We start from the raw sequence: 24,397 nt of genomic DNA, 5'->3' as shown, positions 1-24,397 counted from the left end.
AATCCCTTCTTTAATCCCATACCCTGCAGCGCGATTATCGCCAGGTCGAAATGTGTAACGAATCGTCGCGACGTGAGCGAAGGGCTAATCTTGAAAAAAGAAGTGGGTCGACTAATTTTTTCTAAAAATTCGATAAAATTAAATCAGCAGTTTCGCCGTTACAGAACTACTCTCGCGGCTTTCATTTCGCTTCGCGTATCCCGCACGAATATACACGAGGTCGAAGCAGCAGCAACAACTATCGTACAGCCTCGAATGTGTTCGTTCGTCCGAAAAATCCGATACGCGGAGAGTTTCGCGCGCTGCTGTGTACTAACTAACGCTCGCGCTCGCGATAACGGAGCTGCGGAGACGGATTCCACCTGACTGCGGATGTGGAGCTCGTTGAAATTTATGTGGACCGATGTTACCGGGGATGCTTGTTTTATTTTTTTTTTTTTCAGGTTTCAACTGGGTTACGTCGATTCGGTTGATTTGATCGTGATTATTTTTCGGTCACACGCTGTTCTGTATCATCGAGGGGTTGTTCGTGGCATCGATTCGATCCGAAGTTGCATCGTGGGTATACTAAGTCACTGCGTATCGGTTTCTTGTTCGCGAGTCAACAGATGCGAACTGTGTAGTTGGAATTCGGAATTGCCAAAGTCTCTAGTTCTAACCCCTATTTTCTATTCTGATGTAATGCTGAAGTTTGTTTCGCGAGTTGAAATAAAATTACATCGCTTCAAATATTCAAACGTTAATTGCATGCCTTATTTTCTGTTCCAGGTGAGTCAACCTTACGATCAAAAAGGGTGTCGAAGCACGACTAGACGGTATGGTACAATAACGCAAGAAACAGATTCCAATTAGAGCTCACCCCGAGAGATCAAAGTAGCGCTTCTGAAAAAAAGGCTTTGCCTCAGTGAAGCAGCAACACACCCATCGAACGAAATCGCATCACAAGAATCCGCTTCCAGCCGCGCACTCGAGCCCAGTCTGTACCGAACCGTCCCGTCCCTGTGATCAGCCGATTTAATTAGGCACCTATGGCCGTACAGCACAGCACGACACAGCAGCGTAAAATCGACGCTCTCTCGCGCTGTCATTATCCGTCGCGCAGTCGGCGTCGCTCCGATCGTCGTCGTAGTGCGATTAAACATTTCGTTCGGAGGGGGTTAATCCGCTTCTACAGCAGCGTAATTACGCTCACGACCTGTTCGGCTTGTCGCATCTTGCGCAGCTCATGACGGAGGAATGACGTGGCTGTGGGTGTATGCGGAGAGACGTGTATGTGTCTGCGCTTCATTTCCGCGTGTGGCTTTGACTGTGTGGATCTAGATGCTTGGTTGTGCGGAAAATCTTGCTTCTGGGCGTTTTGAGTACATGATGAATATATCAGTTAATGTAGTCAGCAACGTTGGCGCACTGAAGTTAAATGACACACGATCGACTCCTCTTCGCATTTCGGCAATGCGACGGACGAGATCGCAACACATACTAATGCATCTCTCGGAGTACTCTCTCGGCTCTCCGAAAATAAAAGCATCGATGAACGCGATTTTAAAAAATCGATAAGGCTGCATTACCCGCCCGGTAATGAATTATCGCAGCTCTCGAACCTAATGAAAAATTCAGCGTTGCATTTAGTACCAGCCCCCCTCGCGCGTTTTATTTTAAAATGCGAACAATCGACGAGGAAAAATTACGTTCCCTCGGAAAATCAGCAGCAATAATGACCATTACCGCGTCGCGTCAGCGTATGAATTTTAACGCGAAATCTCTGTTCCCTTCATCGCGAGTAAAAGCTCCCCTGGCTAAAGAACCCGATGCGAGCTTTTAGTAGCTTTATATCGACGTACACCGTCGCGATAGTGATGTGAACTGAATTAAAATTCAATCCACATAGACTTGCCGGCTCTCTCGCGAAATTACTTTTTCGACGCACGCGAACCCTGTGTATAATTGCGGATTAATATTCCATTTTGTGCGCGGAGCGGCGACTCGATCGAAGAACGCACGCGCGAGCGGTAGTTAAATGCTGTGAATTTTTGATTCCGAGAGAATCGAGTATCGCTGGTCAAAGCTGATCAATTTTCATTTCGGGTGTATTATTGCAGCGCGAATCGTCTTATTCTCATTACTAAACATTCGATCCTTTAGAAAACGGACAGCAACTGTCGAACCAGTATACAGGATTCCTCTTTGAAAACACACGCCTCTAATGGATAACGCTATACACTACACGCACGAGCGTAAAAAGGGACGAGGTGCAGTAAAACGGATTCGCTGCGCTATATCGTGCTTAAAAAGACTAGGGGTCTATACGCTTTGTGTTTAAATTCACTGCGCTTTAAGCGTATTTACAATCGCGCCGATTCTCAAAATTAAATTCCGCTCGCTCTCGGCGCGTGTATATAATGAAAGGCCGCGTTTTTCGATTACCATTGCGCTCGGCAAATCGAAATCGCCGTCAGGTCTGACTTTACGAGGCCGAATTAATGGGGGAATCGAATTTCCGCGGGTACACGCACGCGATCATTCGAAAGGCCCGCGCGCGTTTTAGTTGTACAACCGCACTTTGCGCCGCGCAATGCGATGTACTTTGTGTCGCTGTTTCTGCGGTCGTTGTTGTCGTTTTTTTTTTATCGACGAGAGTCGTATACGTCGACCTGCATGAAACTCGATGAAGCGATTGGTGCGGTCGATGTTTTTTTTTTCGGCGTTCGTAAAGTCGAAAAATTACAAGTGTGCTGGTCGAGAAAAAATATTCATTTTTTTTTTTGTTTCCCCACTAGAGACAATTTAAAAGCGTAGTGTCAATCAAATTAGCAGAGCTGGTACAATATTTCCTCACGGCCCTTCCGCAATTACAACTTCAATCCAACGAGAGCAGCGAATAATAACACCAGCTCTGCGAGGCATTTCACGAACATCCTCTTTAATTTCCAGCCTCGGCGACTCGTCTCAACCCTTCCAGAAACATTCTTTTAACTCGACAATCTTTCCCCCCTCTCTGTCTTATAATAAAATCGTCGCGTCTCCGGGAGCGAGAGAAAAATTCCCGATATAAGACGTGCCTCGTCGGCTTTCATCTCGGCGGACGTCGCGCAAAGCTTTATCTCGCGCCTCGACGCGCGGCTGAAAATTCTCGCTGCCCACCGAGACAAGGGATTTCACACTCGGTGGCGCGTGTCAACGCGTAGAGGCGCTAAACTCCTTCCGGGCGATCTTTGCCCGAAGCTTTTTTTTTTCTTCTTTGCAAGCTCGCCGGCCCGAAGATTTTCGTCTACGGCTTTGTGCATTGTGTTTTATTCCAGCTCGAGCGGGAGATGGAAATTATTTTGCGGTCGGCGGGTATTATGAAGTTTTCGGCCGCAGAGAGAGAGAGAGAGAGAGAGAGAGAGAGAGAGAGAGAGAGAGAGAGAAGAGGTATTTTCGCTTAAGACGAGTATAACGACGACGAGAGCTTTCGCTTTGTGGAGGGACTAGACGAGCGTCGCGTGTAATTTTAAAATAATATTGGCGGAGGAGAGAGTACGGGAGAGATTCTTGGAAAGCGTATAAGGAATATCGTTGTAAGACTGTGTTTGAAAAATTCTCCGGCGGCAATCGTGCAAATCTCCCTCGCAGCTCAATCCTCTAACCGTCCATTTCGCGAAATACGAATTCAACGCATAACCCTTGCCCGGTATATCCTGTGTAGAGCAAATCCAATTTTCCGAAAATCCGCGCGCGTGTGCATGCTGAATAGCGAAAGGGATTTGTAGGCGGCCCGCGCCATCGAAAAAAGCTGTTTATCTCGCTTTTCAAAGACCGCAGCTGCGGCTGCTGTCGATGCTCTCTGTGAGTTCGCGCGAAGAGGGCGTGAGCTGTTGTGGCAAGACGGACAAAGGAGATGTGGAAACGGATGTTGGGCACTGGCGGATTAACGAAGAGTTTGGATTAGAAGGAGTTGAATGTGTGATCAGGGGAGATATTTTGTTATTTTTAGATTTTTTATGGAATTGTTATTTCTCTGTACAAAAATATTCAAAACTTGAGTCAAAGTTAAATGGGCTCAAAATTAAGGATCAAAGTCCGCAAATTCCCCGCGCTCGACTTCACCAAGTGAAACCCTACAGCCCGCCAGCGGCGCACTTCACTGCAACAAATCAATCGGAACAAATCGTCCCTCCTCCCACAACAACCCTTTCGCGTGACACACCCAAGGCGCCGCTAATTCACACAGTCAGCCCTGCACCGCGTTATATCCCCACACACACGCGCGCATACTGTCTTTCTAGTATCTCACTCACTTGCATTTGCATCGAGGGCTAGGTAGTCGGCACGCGGGCGATTTATGGAGCCTCGCGCGAGTAAGTACTCGACGATATCGCTCGCTGAGCCGAGAGGAATATCAATTTCGCGTAGAGGGCCACACACCAGCAGCAGCAGCAGTAGCACACGCCCGCCTCGGTGAGATTCGGATCCTCTCGAGCGTGTGAGCCAGTGTGTGTGTGTATAAGAGGGAGATCTTTTTCGGGGATCATTAGGCACGCGCTGGAGCGAGATCGGATTCGAATTCGTCATTTGATTTCGATTGCGCGCGGCGGAGGTGCAGCGCCTGGCAATGACGCGGGTTCGGGAGTATTGTTCGGCGTTTCAAAGCTTCTCGAATAAAATTCGAGCGTGAAATTCAAACGTGCGAAGTATCGGAGCGTAAACTTTGAGGGATGTGTATTAATAGCGCATCGATTACGAAATTCATTTCCGCGCTTATTGCACCGCCGAAAAAAAGAAACTTCGCTCGTGTAGATACGAACCAAAGACTGCGACGAGAGTCAAAGCTGCGCGTGCTCTGCCAAAAAGCGCATAAAGAGCCGCCGCGACCGCGAGTATTTACACGGCTGCATTTTCATTTTCGTTCTCCATACATCCCGGGCGTTCGCTTTTGCCGTCGCCGGGGAAAATCCTCCCGAGACGCGCAGACAGACGGATTGTTCTTGCCGGTGTGGCAACTGCAGCGTGTAGTCAAAGCTCTCTTTCTGTGTGTGTGTGTGTGTGTGTGTGTATCTCTTCGGTCGAAGCCCAATACCGTGCATGGACGGGTCTTTTTCTCCTCTCGTTATTGCGTCGTTGCTGGTACTTTTGAATGCGGAACTGATCGTCAAAGGGTATATTGAGGGATGATGAGGAAAAGAATGAGTTTTTGCATGCGACCGATGAAAATTTATTCCTAATTAGTTTTTCGAAGTAAAGTTCTCTACAAAGAAGAATCGAAGCTATGCGCTCAGTTTGTATGATACGATATCGAAGTAGCGGAACATTCAGAGCAGCACAGTTATTTGTTTGTCAGCAACCCTTCGTTACACGCGCATTTTCCTCTTTACTCTCTCGCTCTAAAAGCTTCCGCTTGTCGTTGGAACCGCGTCATTTCCCGCGAAAATAAAACGCCTCTCACTCTCTACCGTCATCCTTTTAGCGGATTATTACTTTTTGTTATACGCTCTGCACTCGCTTTGTGTCCCTCTTCTCACTACCCTTTTCTCATCCTTTTTTTCATACACGCGCGAGCTCTCTTCAGCGTAATGCTTATTTTAATTCTAATTTATGCCTCTTCCATTTCCTTTTTTTATTGTGGATTCCTCCTATCAAACGAGAGCTTCATTGCCCGTGAAAGCTGATTATTTACGGTGTAGAAGTTTCCGCATACCCTATACAGCTTTTACGCTAAAGGGGTATAATGAAAGCGCATCGCGTATGGTCATTGCCTGGATTTATTAAAAAACAGTTAACGAGCATTGATTGAAGCTGATGCGGGAAGGGGCTTTTAGAGAGGAATTTTTCGAAAGGCAATACAACCGTGTAAACTGCAATATACATTTATAATACTGTTCGCGGCGAAAGAGCAGCCTACATTCGCTCGCGGCGATTTGCGGGGATTAAGCGACAGCTGCCGTACGCACACGCCTTCTTCATATCCTACTTCGGCCGTCGAGAGGATCGAGTGTCCGCGCAACAGCGCCAGCTTTTAGTCATGCGTATGGAAATTGGCTTCTAAATTTCATTTCGCCGAATTGATGAATCATCGAGTGACGAATTTTGAATATTGATATTGGGGTGTTCGGGGACGTGTAACAGGCCTTATGCTACGCGTGAATACTCCTTCTAGTATAACACGCCCCCTTATTTTAAATTTTTTTTAGCTCGAGCAATCAGTCGTACAATTTCACAGTAGACTTCTCAAAAGAGGTACATAAAACAACGAATTCCCTGGCGTCGCGAAAAATCGCTGTGTACCTCGAGACAATCGATCTCCATTACACGTCCTAGCTCCCCCCCCCCCCCCCCCTCAACCTCGGCAATCTGAAATCTCGAGTCGATCCGAGCCAGAAGCTCTCCGCAGTCTCGCGATATTTCGCGTCGTAAAAAAAGAAGAACTAACAAAGCCGCCACTGGCATCATCATCCACTCGGCGCCGCGTCATTCCATTTCGCCGACGTCGTTGTTCGCTTATACTCTCGGCTCGGCGTGGCGCGCGCGTTTTCCGGATCGCCGGGCGGAAAGAGAGCTCGTGCTCGATAACTTTCGAGAGCCGCTAGCTCGCTTGCAGCGCGCGCGAAATAACGCTTCCTTAATGACGATTTACGCGGAAGGAGGGCGATTTTCCATGTGGCTTCGGCTGCGCTCGATTTCCGAATGACTGCTGCTGCCGCTGGCGAGTCTGTTTTACCGACGAATTTAGCATTCGTGTACGCTTTCAGGGTTAACGATTTATCTCATCGTGATGGAAACTTTCAAAATATTCGGAGAAATCGATGTTCACGAACTCCGTCGGTAAAACAGAGTTTTGCCGTGCCAAACTTACATAATTCTCCTCCAAACGACGTCAGTCGTAGAACGGCAATGTTATCAGCATTAGCTCGGCAAACGCCAAAGACCAGCTCCGGCGAACTACTCCCATAGAACCTAATCAGAAGAGCAAACCAAACAATTAAAGCTCTTCGAGAGAGAGAGAAAAATCTCGCCTTTGAAAACTCTAGTTGCTTCCGCTGCTCTAGAACATAACCTAAAGCGCAAACGCGCGCCATCTGCGTCGTGACAAAATTAACAGCGCGAAAAGAAACACTCGCTCTCGCGTTCGCTCGCGCATCAATTAAAGGTATACACGCGTTTCCTACGGCCGCACGAGTATAACACGGAGGAAGAGCGTGAAAACGAGGCCGGGGCAACTTTTAATTGGCTGGAAGCGCTGCGGGACCGCGTCTACGGAAAATTGCCGCTCGGCGGCAAACTTGGCCTGACTCGCTCTCTCTTCATCTCTCTCAATCAAAGTTGCCTCGCGCAAAATGTGACGCCAACTTCCGTCTTTCTGTCTTGCTGCGCCCTCTCGATGAAGGAATTCGCAAAGTGCTCGAGCTCCTTGTGTTTGGCTTTACTCGCTTTGCTCAATTCGATCCTTGAAATAACTGCGACTACAAATATATAAGTGTATCGTTCATAAAATATGCTTCTCGATCGGAAGAAAAAAACGCGGAGAACTAACATCAATCAATTACGAATCGGACACCGACAAGCGCAATTTTCAAACCATTAGATCGGAAGCAAACAAATCTCCCTTTCTCTTCGCCGGTATGTTTGATTGTGCAGAACGTATCGACTAGTTCTCTCTCTGTTGCGGAAACTAATATCGGGCCAAGATGGTAATAATTCAGGATTGACTCTCGGGGATCGAGGAGTGCGCCGGCAAGACTTCCGCCCTCCCCTGTTGGCAGCATTGTTTTCGCCAACATTTTGTTCGCCTTATCGCGTTATTACGTATTCAAGTGTCGGAGGGGCGTAGCCGTCGTAATAATCCTCCGACTTTCGCGATCCTGAAACATGTATGGACACTTCCTCTGCCTCTCTCCGACGATTTTTATTATCCTCCTCCAGATTTTAAGCACAACCTAGAGTGTACTGCAACCATTCCAATCGTTTCCTCCTTTAAAATTCTATTACTACTCTTGACATATCCAGCGCGCACGGCCATAACGTAATCAGGAAATTAGTTCTCTATACGCAGTAGCATTGGAAGTCGAGAATTCACACAGTGTATATATACAATACACACACACGCTCTTTCTCATCTCTCGCTTCTCAGCCCGATATCGAATATGAGCAGCTCGTTCTTTATCCGAACTCGAGGACGTAATATCAGCGCGGCGGCCCTAATAATTCAGACGACTCTCCTGGGTATTACGTCGCATTATTTAAGCAGTTCGCCTACACAGGGATGTATTGATTTTATCTCGCGCACGTGGCCCTCATTCCTCGCTTTCTCGCTCTCTCGCCGATACGTATATTTTCGAATCATTGCGCGCGCGGCTGCTGCTGTGTACTTAGGATTCTTCGAGTGGTTTGCTTATTCGCCAGACTGTACACACAACGTTAAAATCTAAATGTTTACTCCTAAAGATCAATTCATCGGAGCCCCTTTTCGTTCGCCATCGATCATATCCTCGAGCATAAAACCATATAAATTTTCGGCGAACGATTCATCTTTGTCTCCGGCTGCTGTGCGCTTGCTTTCAATCAGAGACAGAGCAACGGTTAAGCGTATGCGTGTGTGGGCGAGCGTTTTTCCCGCAATTTTTCACGGTTAGAGGAAAACATAATCGTTAAAAGTGCGTTAAGACGTGCCAAGCTAGATGGAGTTTTAACTCGGGGAGTATTCGCACACGGCTCGTTGGCTCTGTTTACGCATCGAAGCCTCGTGATCGATGTTCCGCGGGAAAAAGAGAGAAAGAGATGACTCGCGCGCTGCTGCCGCTGTTGTTGAAAATGAATCCTTCTTCGTCGAGATGAGGCAAGAAATGACACGATCGAAGGGTCGTGATGAACGCAAAAAAAAAGAAGCGCAGATCGAAACGTCGAGAGCACAATGAATACGCGACTATAGTAGCGATAAATCACCGAGAGAGCCACTGTACAGCCTAATTTTGACTGCAACGGTCATAACAGAGCTAGGACAAGATAATTTCGCATCCGGACAAATAAGCCCCGGCGCTGCAATCAATCTCGAATAATCACGATCATTAATAACTTTCCGAGTCGAGAGAGGGCGAGGAGGAGGAAAAAAGACGAGCGGAATGTTTATACACGCTGTGCTGCCCTTCCCGGAATGCCACAACTTCGCGCGAAGAATGTGCGGCCTTCCTCTGACCCCGTCCCCATCGTCGTGTTGTCCCCTTTGAACTTTACGCAATGTTGGGATAGCCGTGTACACGCGTTCGGCCTCTGGGACATTTTTTGACGTCGCGCAGGAGATTCTTCCGCTATTTTAATAACTTTGAAAAATATCAAACTACTAAAAATCAGTGTCAGCAGCGATTTCACGACGTACTTTTCCTTTTTCTCTGTTTCAGGTAAGCCCAACGGAAGCAAGTCAGCCAAGGAAACCACGCGAATGCCGCAATTCATCGATCCGTTCGTATACACACACACACACACACACACACACACATGTCGACGTTGTGCCTAGGGCTTCTCTCACGTCGAATCTAGGAGAAATTCCGCTTCGCTCTCGAGGCTTTCCGCACCTGCTGCTTCTCGCGAGTCTCTCGAAAAACGCGAAAATCCTCGACAGCAGTCCTTCTCCGCGCTGACGAACGCAGCGGTAGTTCTCCAAGCTGCAGAGAAAGAGAGCGTGACTTGTGCGCGAACATCTGAGCGAAAAGGGGGGGAGAGCCGGTAAACAAATAAAATCGTTGCTGTACTGCAGCAGCGTATGTCGAGGGAGAGAGAGAAAGAGAAGCGTATACGCTTCTTTTATTCGAAGCCGCGCGTGAACGCTTTCCAAAGAACAAATCTGGTTAAGCGTTCGATCTTCGTCGAGTCGTGCTCTGCGATGTATTATTCGCGAGAGATGCGATGTGTATTTTGAAAAAGCTTTTTTTATCGCGCGCAATCGCTATATCATCGAAGCTTTGCAGTGCCCATTTAAAGCATGACAGTTATGATTAGTACGTCAAAGATTCGTCGAGAAAAAATGCGACGTTTTTTACTACGTTAATCGCTTTTATCTCTTCGAAAAACAAAAGCCAAACAGCATAACGCGATCCTCAATAATTCCTCAAGCGCTCGTATTCCCGGCGTATGAAAAAGCAGAGCGCGGTCGGATGAAAAGCGACCTTTAACGCTAACGTCATCCTCCCCTGTTTTAAAGAGCATCAAACTTAATGACCCGCTAAAAATACAAAAATAAAACACGTACACGTGCGCGCACAAAGCACAAAGCTAAAAGCTCGGCGACAGGAGAGAGCACGCCGCATTAAATAAGAGCAAAATTAAAGCGCTCCTCGGTCGGTGTCTACGCGTATAATTCCCCCTCGCAGGCAGTCAGCGTGCCACATACGTGCCCCCCTTTGCGAGCACATCTCTTTCTCTCGCTCTTGCCCTGTTGTCCGCGGCGCACGCCTCCGTTAAAACAGAGGAGCCAATCCGCCTGAACTGACGCGCGAATTTTCCGAGAAGACGGCGTCGTGGCTAATGGCGCGTGCGAGCGTTAGCGGGAAGTGTCGAGAGGGTAAATAAACGAGGCTGATTCGCTTCGGATTCGTCGTTTTATTTTGTCCCCCGTGTTTTAGAGATCGAAGAAGATTAATGTTCGTGCGCGTTTAGCAGCGCCATCTACGAAGATCCGTTTTGGTTGATTTTTCGACCCCTGCCACAACAACGAGAAAAGCCTCGCTTTGTCAAAGTGAAAAACATGAGACCACTTAACCTACAAACCCCCCTCGCTTTATATCAGCTCAAAAAGGAATTCCGACGGCAGCGCCCTCTCTGCGGCGCTCCTTTTCCCGCTGCGCGCAATAACCAATTACTCGACAAAGTGCGTTTCTCAATCCTTTAATTACACCTACCCGCGCGTACAGGCTCACACCTCGACGTGCCCTACACGCACATGCATAACTCATTCCGGCCTCGCGAGGAAAATTTCATTTTCTGCCGTTGCTGCGAAGAAAAGCCTCTCTCTCTTACTCGCCGCGCTCGCGCGTTCCTTTTTCGCGCACGCTCCAAAGTGCACCTTCCATTAAACATGAAAACCTTCGCCGCCTGGCTCCTTCGCTTTCCGGCCTTTCGGGAAAGAGTGAGAGAGAGAGAGAGAGAGAAAGAGAGAGAGAGAGAGATGGAGCTTAAATGGATGGAAGGATCCAAGAGCCCGGAAAAATCGCGCCAGAAGAACGAAGGAGGCCAGAAAAGAGAACTCGGTTTGTTTGTTAGAGAGAAGATCTTGCCGAGGCCGTGACACGAATGCTGCATTTTTTAGGTTGCCCCGGCAGAGGTTATGGTTCGAATAAGGTTTGCGCGGGAAATTTAAATTCAGCAGCGCCATCTGCAGGCTCGAGGAGTGCGCGATCGGAATGAATTCTCCTCGTGATGATGAGCCTTTCAAAAAGGCGTTAACGATTTGACTGCACAAAGCTGCAGAATAAACGACAATACCCGCTGATTCTATTGGTCGAGAGCTTTCGCGCGGGAAATTCAAGTTCGGTTTATAAATATGTAAAATCGACAAGCGCCCATAAACTCCTGGCCGCAACGAAAAAAAAGCGAACGAAGTCATCGGATGCATGCAAAACCACCTCCGCGCGCTAATCGCCAAGCTCTTCACCAAAAAATTCGTTACCATTCATAACCTCACCCCTTCAACGAGAAGAGAGAAAGAGAGAAAGGCAAAAAAACACATCCCTCGCAGGCCAGCGATTCGCTTACAACCGACTGGCTTCGACGTGTATATTTTCCGCATTATCGCATCGAGCCACACGCTCGTGTGTAAAAGCCGGAAAAACGCGATGAATATTAATGAGCGCTGCGGCGGCGCTCTCGCGCACGCTTATCGCTTTCTCGGCGCGTTTATTAAATCGTTTTCTGCCATACCGCTGAAATCTCTGCATCGCGACGTCGCATTAATTCGTTAAAGCTCGCGTATGGCTGTGGTGCATAGGCGAAAACATCGGCACTTCTCGGAAGTGAGTCTAAATGGCCACTTGCGCGCCTCGAAGGAGTCGGCAATTAAATCAATTCCGGACTGCTTCGTACAGCGGCGCGCAACGCGGGCTTTAGCTCGGCTCGTGAATTATTCATGAGGGTCTCGAAAAGAAAGCCTTCGTAGACCAGCCGAAAGACAGCAGCAGCTGCTGCTGCTGCTCTCGGGGAGAGAGTTGCGAAAGTTGGGATGTAGGTCTCGTGGGCGGCAACTGCTCGATGTCTTACACTTTTTGGGGGAGACGTCGCAGGATACGATGCTTCTTGGGAGTTTTCGCGCGATGCAAGTTTTTCATACGCTTGTGGGTTGTGTAGTTTTTTTTTTTTTAAGGTAGTGTTGTAAAGAGAGGATCTTCCATATGTGCCTTATTTTACTGGAATCGGTTAATTGGTACATTTTGTTTTCACTCGTTTATTTTAATTGCGTCGCGTTTTCTGAAAAAAAATACATCAGGATTGACCACACGCAAACGCACCTACGAACGTTTTCTCAGAAAAGACTGACTAGCTTTGGGAAAATTTCGAAAACAAAAAAAAGGCCATTCGAGCGATATATTCCCCGAGTTCTCGAATATCTGTATTACAATGGTCACTCCGCTGAATAGACACAATGGATCGGCAGTACGGAATAAGACGATTTTGCACGTATGCATTCTTGCGAGGAAATTGAATATTGCCGGAGAATCAACCAAGTGTTCTTATTAGATTAGCCCGTGCCAGGTGTATTTATCGATTCAAGGGTTCTATTTTAAAGTTATCGGTGCAGTTATCGGTGTATTTCCTATACGATGTAATTGGATTCCCACGAACTCGCGTGTACATTAATATTTATTTCGTTGTGTATGTATGCGTGTGTGTATAAGCGTTTCAAAATGTCTGATAGAGCGATGGATGATCGAATTCCCATCTCATTTCCTTAGCCTCCCGCGCACGGGAAATATCCACGTCGTCATCAACCGCGAGAACCCCCGAAAATGAAGTTCCTGCCGCTGTCCCTCGAAAATTTCGTTTTCGTCGATATCCGGCGCGTATTTCTCTCACTCGCCTTCGCCTTATGTATGTGCATCTCATTTGCCAGGACTACCGGTGACGCGCAGCAGGAAGACCATTCGTCACGCGCAGCCTCCATTTTTAATTCGACGACACGACGGCGCGTCCGCTTTTGCAATTTAAATTGACGCTTCTTCTCCTCCTTTCGTTTTTTTCATTCTCCGCGCTTTCGCTTCTCCTTTTTTCGTTCGCGGTTTGGAGGGATGAGCGCGAATAGTCAGCTGCGGCGATTAAATATGAAATCTTTTTCTCTCAGCGTCGTCGATGAATAAATAATGGGGACATGACTTTGTTCTCCATTGGCTGACTTTCAACTGTCGGTGAAATAGTTACACAACGTAACGCGCTCTGTCCGATCGTTAAAAATTACAAAGCAACCGGGTCACGATTCGATTAATAAAAAATACATCGGGGCCAAAGTAGAGCTTTCAATCAGCTGCGCAATACAGTGACGCTTTTTTCCTTCTCCCTCTGATCCGAAAGACATACGAGAACTAATGGATCCGGCTAATAGCCGTAATTCGCTTTTCGCGTGTTGACTTTTCTGCGATTGTCGATTGTTTTAAATAAAGTATGCTCCGTGACGTTACGCGTCACGTCGAAAAAAGGGGGTCGAGAAGCGAGAGAATATTCGGGGAAATTCGAGCGCGAAATTGCGTAAAAACACGATTAACCCTGTTTCGACGATTCGACGAAGCGTAGTTTTCGCCTGATTCCGAATGCAAAAGTAATTTGACCGAATGCTGCCTCGGTGATTCGATCTGTAACGGAGCATCGACGGGTCGAGCGAAATTTCAGCAGTGTGTATGTTCATTTGAGCTTTCGAACGGCATGCGGGGTGTATTTCCTTACGGAGAATTTCGATGCATTATGATGTTTACGAATTCGCTCCCCTGACGTGACGGGTCACGCTGTGCTGTACGATTTTAATATTCGGATTTTGGATTGAAACGTTTTGATTATTCGATCCAAAATCAGATTCTTCAATTATTATTATAGAAAACCTGTAACGCCGAAGCTCTTTTCTCGACGCAATCCTACAACTTAAAAATGACGCTAGGGGGCGCTCCAATTCATTTCTCAAAAACTGCACCTCGATCAACAATCGCGCAAGTTCTCTCATAACAGAACTGAACGGATCGATGGCTAGCAACTCCGAAGCCATAACATAACGCGACTTACTCATCACAACAGCGTGCTATACATACAGGGTGACGGTATTCGCAAGCAGCAACAGCGACGTGACACCCCGGGCCTTCAACGGCCCCCCTCCCGACAAGATGCATTATCAGGCTCTCGTGGCGGCATTCTAAATTGATTGACGCTGTACACAAGTGCGTCTGGGAATATACATCCATCCATCCTCTGAAATCAAACGCCGCCCGTTGCCATTGTTAAGTGCACGTGCGCTGCCACTGCTCTGTGTGTACTCGCTGCTGCATAGCGAGGGCAATGCGGTTTCTGTTACGGATCGAGAGCTCGCGCTTCAATTGAACGTATAGAGGGATGGTTTTTCGCGAGACACACGAGGCAAATGGAGGCTGCGGGGAATGAAATTTATTCCGGGAGAGCTGAATTCGACACGGGAGCGAGGGAAGATAGACTCTCGAGCGCGTATAGTGTCTTCTTTTTCAGAGAGTATTTTTAGAATTGAATCGTGCAAAGTGCTTGTTTTTTTCTATTTCACGTTCTAAGGAAAAAATCGACCTTCTGGATTTCGAGATAAAATTAATCGCCGATTCGAATCCAGTACACTAAATTGCAACGACATTCCGAAGCAATATCCGCAAATCCGAAGCGTATACAGCCGAACAAACTAACCGCGCGCAGCACTTCAATCCGCAAACATCACCCTCACCGCACAGTCTCTCTCGTACTCCTGAAGAGCTAATTCATCTTTAGCATCTCAATTACTCGTAGCCGAGCACACTGGAAATTCCTTGTCCTCTAAAACAGCATTAAAAGCAAAGTCGCCGCAGGCTGTACATAGAGGCGCGCGATTCCTCGAAACGGCAATAAACTGAAACTGTCGCGAAAGACTCTCTTCAATAGACACGTATAAAGACTCGTAAACACGTGCTTGCCGGGTAATGGCGCGTATAGTGTTTTTCTGGGCGCATTTTTGCCTCGCGCGGCGGCTAAGTTTGCGGCTGTGTCGTTGCCATGGGATGAAGATACTGCTTCTTGGGGTATAGTGCTCCCCTGGGGGAAGCGACTCTAGGATGGCTCTTTAATATTGAATACGTGGATCACATGGCGATTGTCAGCCGGAGGAGTGGAGGCGAGGGCTTGAGAGGAATTTGGGATGCGGGATAGGTTTCGGTTTGGTGTATAGTGAGGGATAAATTGGTGAGGATGATTTTAGAGGCTGTTTTTCATCAGTTGAACGTAGTCATAACTGCGAACGAGTTATAAGTAAATATCTGTCAGAGGATGAAGAACAATTTCATTTGCTATTTAACGAGGTTGGACGTTTCTGGGTCAGAAGGTCGAAATATACGTGTTCATTGTTCATTCAACGATATACGTGTTCATTGTTCATTCAACGAGTCTCTTAAATATGTGCCATACTTCATCATCAGCAAAGGTTTATTTAATTTACCGATTTTGCATTCCTGAAAATCTTCACACTTCAATTATTTCTTGTTCTCGATGCCGTTATACTCATCCTCAAATTTCCATCTAACAAATCTATAATATAATTTCCGATTACCACAAAAAATTAAATCATCCCTCGCCAACTTTACACTTTCCTTTATAATTCAATTAAAAGTTCTTTCAAAATCATATCACCACAGAACAAAGAAAATTTTTTCCCGCTTCAAAACTTACCCCCAGCGTCTACTCCGCCATTAAAACGATCTCCCTCGCGCGCAACCTCCAAGGCCTTTATGCACACAGCCTTGCGATTGAATGTAAATATTGTACATCGCGAGCTTGCGCCCGTTGTTTACCAACAGTTCCATTTTTCTCCCCGAGCTTGAGGGAAAAAGTTGCCTCTCTCTCCACCTTGCGCCCCTCAACTTTTGCATTAAATGAAAAGTACACGATCAGGCCGAGAGACTTTAAAAATTTCATACTCACCCGGAACTTTTGCGAAAACTCGCAAACAATCTTTTGATCGTTAAGTAGCATCCTATTCCTCGTTGCAATAGTAGTGCGTGTATTAGGTGACTAATCGTAATTTTTGCGGCGAAACTCGAGCTCCGTGTATAGTGTAAACAAATTTACGCACAATACCCATAAAAGACGTATATAGAGTCCGACAGAGGCAAGAACGCGAGGCAATAAAATCGACCGGATCGTAAGGGCCGAGTAATTTTCGTAATACTCGAACTCACTCTAGATGACCGGCTCTACCCACTCGCGCGCACACGGAGAGTCGTAAAGTTTGAGCCCAGGCTGCTATTGAATTAGCCTCACGCCGTGCGCTCGCTATACTCTTGCACAGTTCATTGTTTTCGAGAATTGGATTGGTCAATTTACTGCTCGCTTTTCTTCAAAGGCCGCTGCTGCTGTTCGGAATATCGTCGATTATTTGGCAGAGAAATACCTTACGCGTGATATTCGCGGCGAAACTTTGAAATTTCAACTGAGACTGCAGTGAGCGCGTCAAAGAATTAATACATCAGTGCTGCGAAAGTTTGTCGAGTTCGAAATTACCTGCTGGCTACGAGAGAGAGAGAGAGAGAGAGAGAGAGAGAGAGAGAGAGAGCTTCGGTTTGTCCCCGGAGCAAGTTTGCGCGAGTTGTTTGTACTCGATAATTTGAAAATCCATAACCGCGCGCGCGTGGGAAACTCTCTTACACGGAGGCGACGTTACACCGCAAAAGGGAACTTTCTCTCTGGCTGATGGTGTAGCCGATACGAGAAATGCTTTGAGAGCTGTGTGTTAGGCTTGATTTTCGACGGAGATGCTGACGTGGAAGTTTGCAGTGCGAACGAGCGTAAAAATTATCGTTAAAAAAAGGCATTTTCTCGTTACACAGAAGCTCAACAAGCTTCCCGTTACAAATAGCAAACTAAAATCTCCGAAAGCTCCTCTACGACGAAAAAAAAACACTCGACCTCCACTTGGCTGATCCGCAAAAAGAATTTTTCAGCCAAAAAAGCGTGCGTTCATCCGTTAAAGTCGCCACTTTCGGGCATCCATCAATTTCAGCCGTGCAGAAGTACCAAAAAATCACGGACGACGACGAGGCACAGGCGAGCTTTACACACTCGTCCCGTCAAAAGCTCTACGGTCCAGTACCAGTACAGGCGCGCATCTCGCGAATCGATTCCCGTGTACGTTTCCTCCGCGGCGTCGTTTTACGCGAGACTTTCTCTCTCCCAGTGCAGAGCAGTCCAGAGGCAGCGGCCGTAAATTCCCCGTCGAATCGGCCAATCGTAAAGCCGGCGAAATCTTTGCCCGCGCTAAACTGCCCGTCGCGTGCGCGCGCGTGTGTGTACATACTTTGTTTCAACGATTCCGGTAGAGCTTTTACCCCCCTGCAGCCAAAGCTCATTGTCATAAATAAGGCGACACAAAGTTCCGGAGCTTTTGTACATACTGAGGGGATTTTTCGCGAGCGGTTTTCTGCGCTTTTTAATGCGCTCCGCGAGCACTGGAAACACGCCTTTGTGAATTGCGAGGGGGATATTCGTTTCTCGCGAGCGCGAAAGCCGCGTAAATATGTATACGCGGTTATATGCGGCGTTGCCTCCGGAGGTTAATGGATATTTGTTGGCTTTTGAAGGGACTTGTTGTTTGCTTTATAAGCCAGCGCCCTTTTCCTCTCTCTCTTGCTTTTTTTATCGTCCCCCGTATAAATATCGCGGTGGGGAAAAACAGTTGCGTGATTTTTCAACGATTCTTTGAAAATAACGACGATCGCAAGCTACCCGAGCTTTCGACGCGGTAATCCTATCCTTCATCGCCGCTGTATAAATGAGGCTACTAATTTCCCGCTGATTTTAAAAAGAGTATAGAGAAAAAATAAACCTCGGCGAAACGAATTACGCGTACACGTTCAAAAAGTTTTCTCTTTAGCGCGGGGTAAACAAAAACTCGTAGCAGCAGCGCGAATTCCGCCAGCTGTTTACTTTTCTATTCATTACGAGAGCGAGCCGAAGTTCCGGGCATCAATCATCCAGCAGTTGCGCGCGCGCACTGTGTACCGCTACAGGCTAATTCGCGCAAAGTTCGTACACTCATTTCGCGGCCGATTATTATTTTTTTTTTCTTCTTCTTCTCTCTCTCTCTCTCTCTCTCTCTCTCTCTCTCTCTCTCTTTTTCTCCGACGTTTTATACGTCCATCGCGCGAACAAAGGCGAATTAATTACCCGGGGTCACGACATGTCTCCATTATAGTCCCCGCGGCAGTGCCCGCGCGACGACAAAAGAGGAAAAGAGGATATAGAGACGTCGGCTTTTACCCTCTTTACCTCTATTTTTCTTTATCTATAACGTCCTCTCTTTCTCCCACCCTCTCTGGCTTCGTTGTTTTTTTTTTTTTTTCAAGAAAAGCTTGCGACGACGATGAAGTAGAGAGAAAAACATCCAATTATTTTGCAATATTCAGCCTTTGATCATGTCTGGCACAGCACACACACAGGTATCCAGCTTGGTGGTGTTTTTTTTTAACGTTCCGAGGAAGGAACAGCGCGATCAAAAGGGACGTTAAGCTCGGAGAAGAAGAATTTTTATGCCGTGCTAAAACGAATGTCGCAATGTTTACCGCATATGCGACGTCGCTTTTAATTATATCTCGTGTTGTCGTCCTCGTTGGGCTTTGTGAATAATGCATTGCGAGGATAAAGGATGCGAAGGATTTTTTCCTTGGATCGAGACTGGAGCGTTAGGATTTATTCCTCGGGAACGCGATAGTGAATGCTCTAATAGCGGGAAATTCAAAAAAAAAAGGTCCGAAATGTTTTCTAGAAGTAAAAATAAATTGCAACGTTGCAAATCCTCGCTTTCCTCGATAAAATCTCCACAGAAAACGTTTAATAAAGATGTGAAATCTCGGCTGCCCTAATATCATCATCGTTACACCATCTCCCAAGAAAAGAGCGCAGAGTCCAAAAGCCAGGCTGCGCCGCGGAGATTCCAATTTAAGCTGTAATTGACTCCGGGGCGCAGCAGCAACTAACGGAATTAATCTCGCCTAATTGACTAAATTCTATTTCTTTTGTGCGCTTCGCCTTCGCCGCTGCGCTCTCTCGAAAAAAAGAATCGAACGACTCTCAGCTCTGCCGGCATACACCTCTCTACGTATACTATATACACGTATAGAGCTGAAATGCAAAGTTACCAGCCTCATTACGCAGCAGCGCCGCGCCGCGATGTTACGAGAGTAATCTTATAAGAAGGTATTAAGTTTGCACGCGCGCGAGCGCGAGCTATTTACCCCTGCGGCAGCGCGTTGGTAATGAATCGAATAAAAATGAAATTTAACACTACGAGTGATATTTTACGCGTGAAAGTTTATGAATGGCTTCGCGCCTTTCTTTCCCTTTTTTAGCGATCGCAGAACTGTATGATGGAGGCTCTCGAGGTGAAAAAGCTCTCTTGGAAGTTCGCTCGGATGCTATTACTGGGCTGCATCAGCTGGTCTGACTTCACTTTCACTTCGCGTAGCAGTTGGAACGAGATTGTAGGAAGTTAATCTTACAAATTTATCTTCGCGAGAGAAGTAAAGTTTATCAGGTTGATAAATTAAACTTCCTCGGTGTTTGACAATTTTTTTGTTGTACTTTTAGAACGTACGCTGCACACGCAATGCATTTTCCGGCAATAACAATTTCAGCCCGACTTCGAAAGAAACTCCGAGCGACTGCTGAAGCTTGACCCAGAAAATCTCATTACCCGCGGTAAAACCAAGCCTCGGCAAACTCTCGGCTCTCTTTCGTCCAACTCGAAATCTCCAGGTCGCTCTCAGAGCAGCCAAAAGCTCAGCTGGCGCGTAAATCAAAATTCAGCACCACGCACGCGATAACTCAGTCGCGCAGCCAAGACTAGCTGCGACGAAGAAGTAGGAAAGAAAAAGGAAACACACACACATGTGCGAAAATCCGCGAGTTTACGGCGCGCGTGATGCCTGGCTTTTTTCCACGTGGAAGACCGTAAAAATGCAATCGCGTTTCGACCCGTACGTGAGAGAAGGGAGAAGCTGTGCTCACTGTTCTCCGGTGTCGTGTTGCTGGGCAAATCGCTCCGGTATCAGGATTTTTTTCCGTTCCGATAGTGCTTTTTTGGTTTGATTTTTTTGGGGGGAGAACTAGCTGGTGTAGCTTTCGTTCTTGAAAGTTGGTATATGGAAGAGGCTTTATCGAGGGTATCCGGTGTCGTGTTGCTGTGCGAATCGCTGTGGAGTTGCGATTATTTTTTTTTCTTTTAGAGCTTTTCGAGCTGGATATTTTTGGAACTAGGACTGAAAGGGTGGGTTCCGTTCTCGTAAGCTAGTAGAAATGGCTTTATTTCAGGCTATTTTTGGGCTTCGAGGTAGTTTCGTACTTGGAACTTAGTAGATTTTTTATTTTCGTAAGTATTTTTCGTTGGTACACTGAATTTCCAAGTTTCAATCCTCTTCCAGATAATGGCCTCAGCGTCACTCTTTCTATTCTATTTAATTTTGACGTCCGCCTCTCGAAAAATTTAATTTTCAATCCATTCCTATATCAGTTTTCAACTACCCTCGACACGACGATTTCTCCAACTGCACTTCAACGAAATTACCCTAATTCCATCAATGTCGCAAGCCCGTAACTCTTCATTACACTATATAGCACGGTATCTATGCATAGACAGACACACACAATCAATCGAAAAATACGATCGTCCATCCGGAAATATCTGCTCACGGAAAAGCCGAGCCCTGCGCTAATAGACATCGTCGTGATCGAATCGACTGGGCCATCTCGAGGCAGCTTTATAAAATTCTCCCTGAAATAGAATGGAACTGAGTAAGTCGACGGCTGTCTGGGCGATTCGAACCGCGGACTTACACATATGTGGGTCTATATATACACAGGCAAGCAGGTCGATTGATTTGATTATATACCAGCGCGAATTAATTGGCCAAGCGCGCGGGCACTGACCGTTAAATTACAATTCGAGGAAAAGAGTGTGTACCTATATAGCTATGCGCTGGATGGTTGACTCTCATTTTGGAGTGGATTAATCAAATTCCATACGTGTGTGCGGACCTTCATTATGCCGGACGTGTAGAGGGTCGAAGTTGGATATTTCCTCTTTTCGGGAGTCGTTGTCTCTGCGGGATTCGGCGTTGGCTTCGTTTTTCCGTACCTCGGATAATTTTTCGCGTTGGATTTCAAGCTGGAATTCCGGAAGCCTCGCGTTCGATCGAGCTTTCCTTTAATTAAAAAGGAACTTTTTCATTCTTTTTTGAAAAAAAAAATTAATATCAATGCAATGCTTTTCGAGGAAAAGCTCTCCCGAACAAAATGAAAAATTCCCAGTGCAAGGAATATCATCACCATATATCCAACGAATCCCCTCTTCCCTTCAGAACAAGAAGTACAAGGGGGAAAAATCCAATCCCAGTTAATTCAAAACGCGAACTCTTCGTCATCCTTGAAAAAGCTCTCCAAAAAAAAGAAGAAATCTCCGAATCGAACTCGTCTCCCTCTCATCAATCGACTGAGCCCGTAAGAAAATCGCCGAATTAAAAGACAAGGGCCTCCACTCAGAGCTGCCTTTGATCCCTCCCTTTCACTCGCGCGTCGCTGCTGCTGCAGTTTCTCTCCGGCGCGCCATTTAAGAGGGATAATCCAAAGTGGATGGCGCCGGATATCGCCCTCCTTTTTTTGCGCTCGACTCTTCTTCTTCGTCTTCTTAGGCAGACAGCGAAGTAGCTAATTACACCTCGATAATTAACGAGCTACGAGGCTCTTTGTCGCTTGGCCGACTTGGTCTCTCCGGTGTACACACAGCCGGCCGAAGACGAGTAGTGTCCGACGCGGGACGACTTGTATGCGCTTTTGAAGCTCGCTGGTGTTTTATCTCTTCGGGGATGTCTTCTCTCCGCTTTGTGAATTAATCGGGATAGAAGACGAGAGATGGTCTTTAATTCCGATGGTTATTTTTGTGCGAGTAGTTTGGTCGACGTTCGGTCAGACGGCGTTACGATAATACTCTTATTTTTCTGTTTGCAGTTCTACACGTTGCTGGAGGGCAACCCGATAGCCAACGCCACACTGATGCACAGGCACGTGACGGTGTTCGCGCCGACCAACCAGGCGTTCCAGAAGTACAAAAACACCGTAGAAAACAACCTCGTTCTCTACCACATATGTGAGTAAAACTCTATTTACAAAAGTATACCTTTGTTCGAGGTTATGTGCAACAATGAGCCCTTTTTGTTACGTGTATCAATTATGAGATTATGAAAAAACAGATGCAGCTCGTAATTGAAATATCGAGAACCGTATAATACATCCAGCTCGTGCTCGATGCTAGTTTTTGCATCAGCGCCGTGGAAACTTTACATCTAAATGTTATTTATATACACAACACGACAGCAGCGGCTTCCACTCTTATGAATAATTGAAAAGGCAAAATTCGACGTTAAATGGTTTGCAGGCAGGTCGAATTGTAAAGTTTTGGTTAATAGACGCTCTTTAAAGACTGTTATTCCGCTGAATATTCAATTGAATTTGCGATCGATAAGACTCGCGCGCGCGACCGCGTGAAAATGGATCCTTCGTCGTGGAAGGCTCTTAATACTACAGGGCTGCAGCTCGTTTGAATTTCCAATTTTTTGCTGTGATTAACTTTTAATCCGCCGACTCGAACTGTTAAATAATAACCGAATTCTTTTGCTGGATCTTCGATTCCTCGTAATTCGGGTCAATTATTCGAGAGTCAAAAGAATGACGCTTCAATAATGACTGAACCATCGAATCCCCCATCATCGCAATAATCCGATAACAAAACGACGCAGAGAGAGAGAGAGAGAGAGAGAGAGAGAGAGAGAGAGAGAGAGAGAGAGAGCGTCCATATCGCATCGTGAATTTCGTAACGCGATTTGTACATATACAGCGAATTACGACGATTAATATCTACGCGTAACCGCAAGCGCGGCGTACATCCCTCGCTTTCTAACCTATATAATGCAGGAGGCCATTGTAAAGCCTAATGAGGATAGCCCGACGTATCGACGATTATGGCACATTGTTGTACGGCGAAGGATCTCCCTCGCGAATGAATTGTAATATCGAAATAATGGAAACCACGCGTTTGGAGCAACGCGTCGTTGGCGGGATGAATATGCAACTCGTTAATAATTCGTCGACGCAAAGTATGGCGTATGTAACGGTGCAGTGAGAGAGACAATGAGCTTTGACTGAATTAACCATCACGCAGACGATGCGTATCGCTTATTTATGTTTCTCCGGATGTAGACACGCACGTTTAATCTATACTCGACTGTCTGGGCGTGACGATCTCTTCATATCCCAGTTCGTTACAATCAAGGAATCGTCGAACGTTGCAGGGCCAATCTCTGTCGGGGTGCATGCGGGTTGGGAGAGAGATAAGCAAGGTCACGCCCTCGCGCACGAATGTAACCATCTGTACAGAGATATAGACTCTCGTTAGGGGATTGGATAGTTTGACGGATTCGAAACTTAACCTCAAAAACGACAAATTTTTCATTTCAATCTGTAAGAGATTTATTGCTTTAATACAAGCCACATCATTAGCGAAGCTCGCTGCTGCTAAAGCAGTCACCAGAAGAAAACGAACATAACCTCAAAATACCCGGGTGAAAATCTCTCACCGCGCCGTCTCTCGTCATTCTCAAACAGTCTCTAAAAGAGCCTTGCATTAACGAAGCCCAAGCTTCTGCTTCTCAAACACACTTCCTCTCTTCCCCCCTCCGCCCCTACCGCTCGCTCGAAAATCCTTCTCTCGAACGCGATTCCTCCATTCACCAGTACCAAACTCCGAATTCTCGCTCTAGTGTGCTAACGACCTTTGTACATTTTCCTTTGCGCTCGTGGCCCCCCTCGGGGTAGTCGTAGCTTTTGTGCGCTGCTGCCGCGAACGCGCGCGCATAATGAGCGCGAAATCGCCATTGTGCCTGCCGGACGGACGCGATGGAATTTCGGGATGTGTATTTGCTCGGCGATGATTCGCGAGACCGGTTAGAGGCTCGGTTTTTGCACTCGTCGCGCGCGGATGAATGAGCATTTCGGGCAAGCAGAAAGTCGGGAAATCGGATTTTTCGTTGGAAAAGCCGTTTTTCGAAAATGAGGCTTTGCCAATTTTTTTCCTAGTGGGAGAATTCAAAGGCTCGATGAAACCGAGCTTACGGACTTGGCGATAAAAAAAATGGGCGTAGGCTATTCA

At 46.7% G+C, this 24,397-nt stretch overlaps 1 protein-coding gene across 9 annotated transcripts in view; it reads left to right on the top strand.

The window, feature by feature from the left end:
* The window catches only part of LOC100117357 (fasciclin-1), a 195,950-nt gene that overhangs the window by 104,763 nt on the left and 66,790 nt on the right, over nucleotides 1-24,397 (top strand). For all 9 annotated transcript variants that reach the window (XM_032597211.1, XM_016985268.2, XM_016985254.2 and 6 more), the window contains exon 2: nucleotides 22,201-22,339. In XM_032597211.1, the coding sequence (XP_032453102.1) occupies nucleotides 22,201-22,339 (139 nt within the window). The remainder of the gene's footprint in view (nucleotides 1-22,200; nucleotides 22,340-24,397) is intronic.

The sequence above is a fragment of the Nasonia vitripennis genome, chromosome 1 (genome assembly GCF_009193385.2).
Source record: "Nasonia vitripennis strain AsymCx chromosome 1, Nvit_psr_1.1, whole genome shotgun sequence".
NCBI lineage: Eukaryota > Metazoa > Arthropoda > Insecta > Hymenoptera > Pteromalidae > Nasonia > Nasonia vitripennis.
The sequence above is the reverse complement of the archived record's forward strand: the minus strand, read 5'-3'. Positions and strand labels throughout refer to the sequence as shown.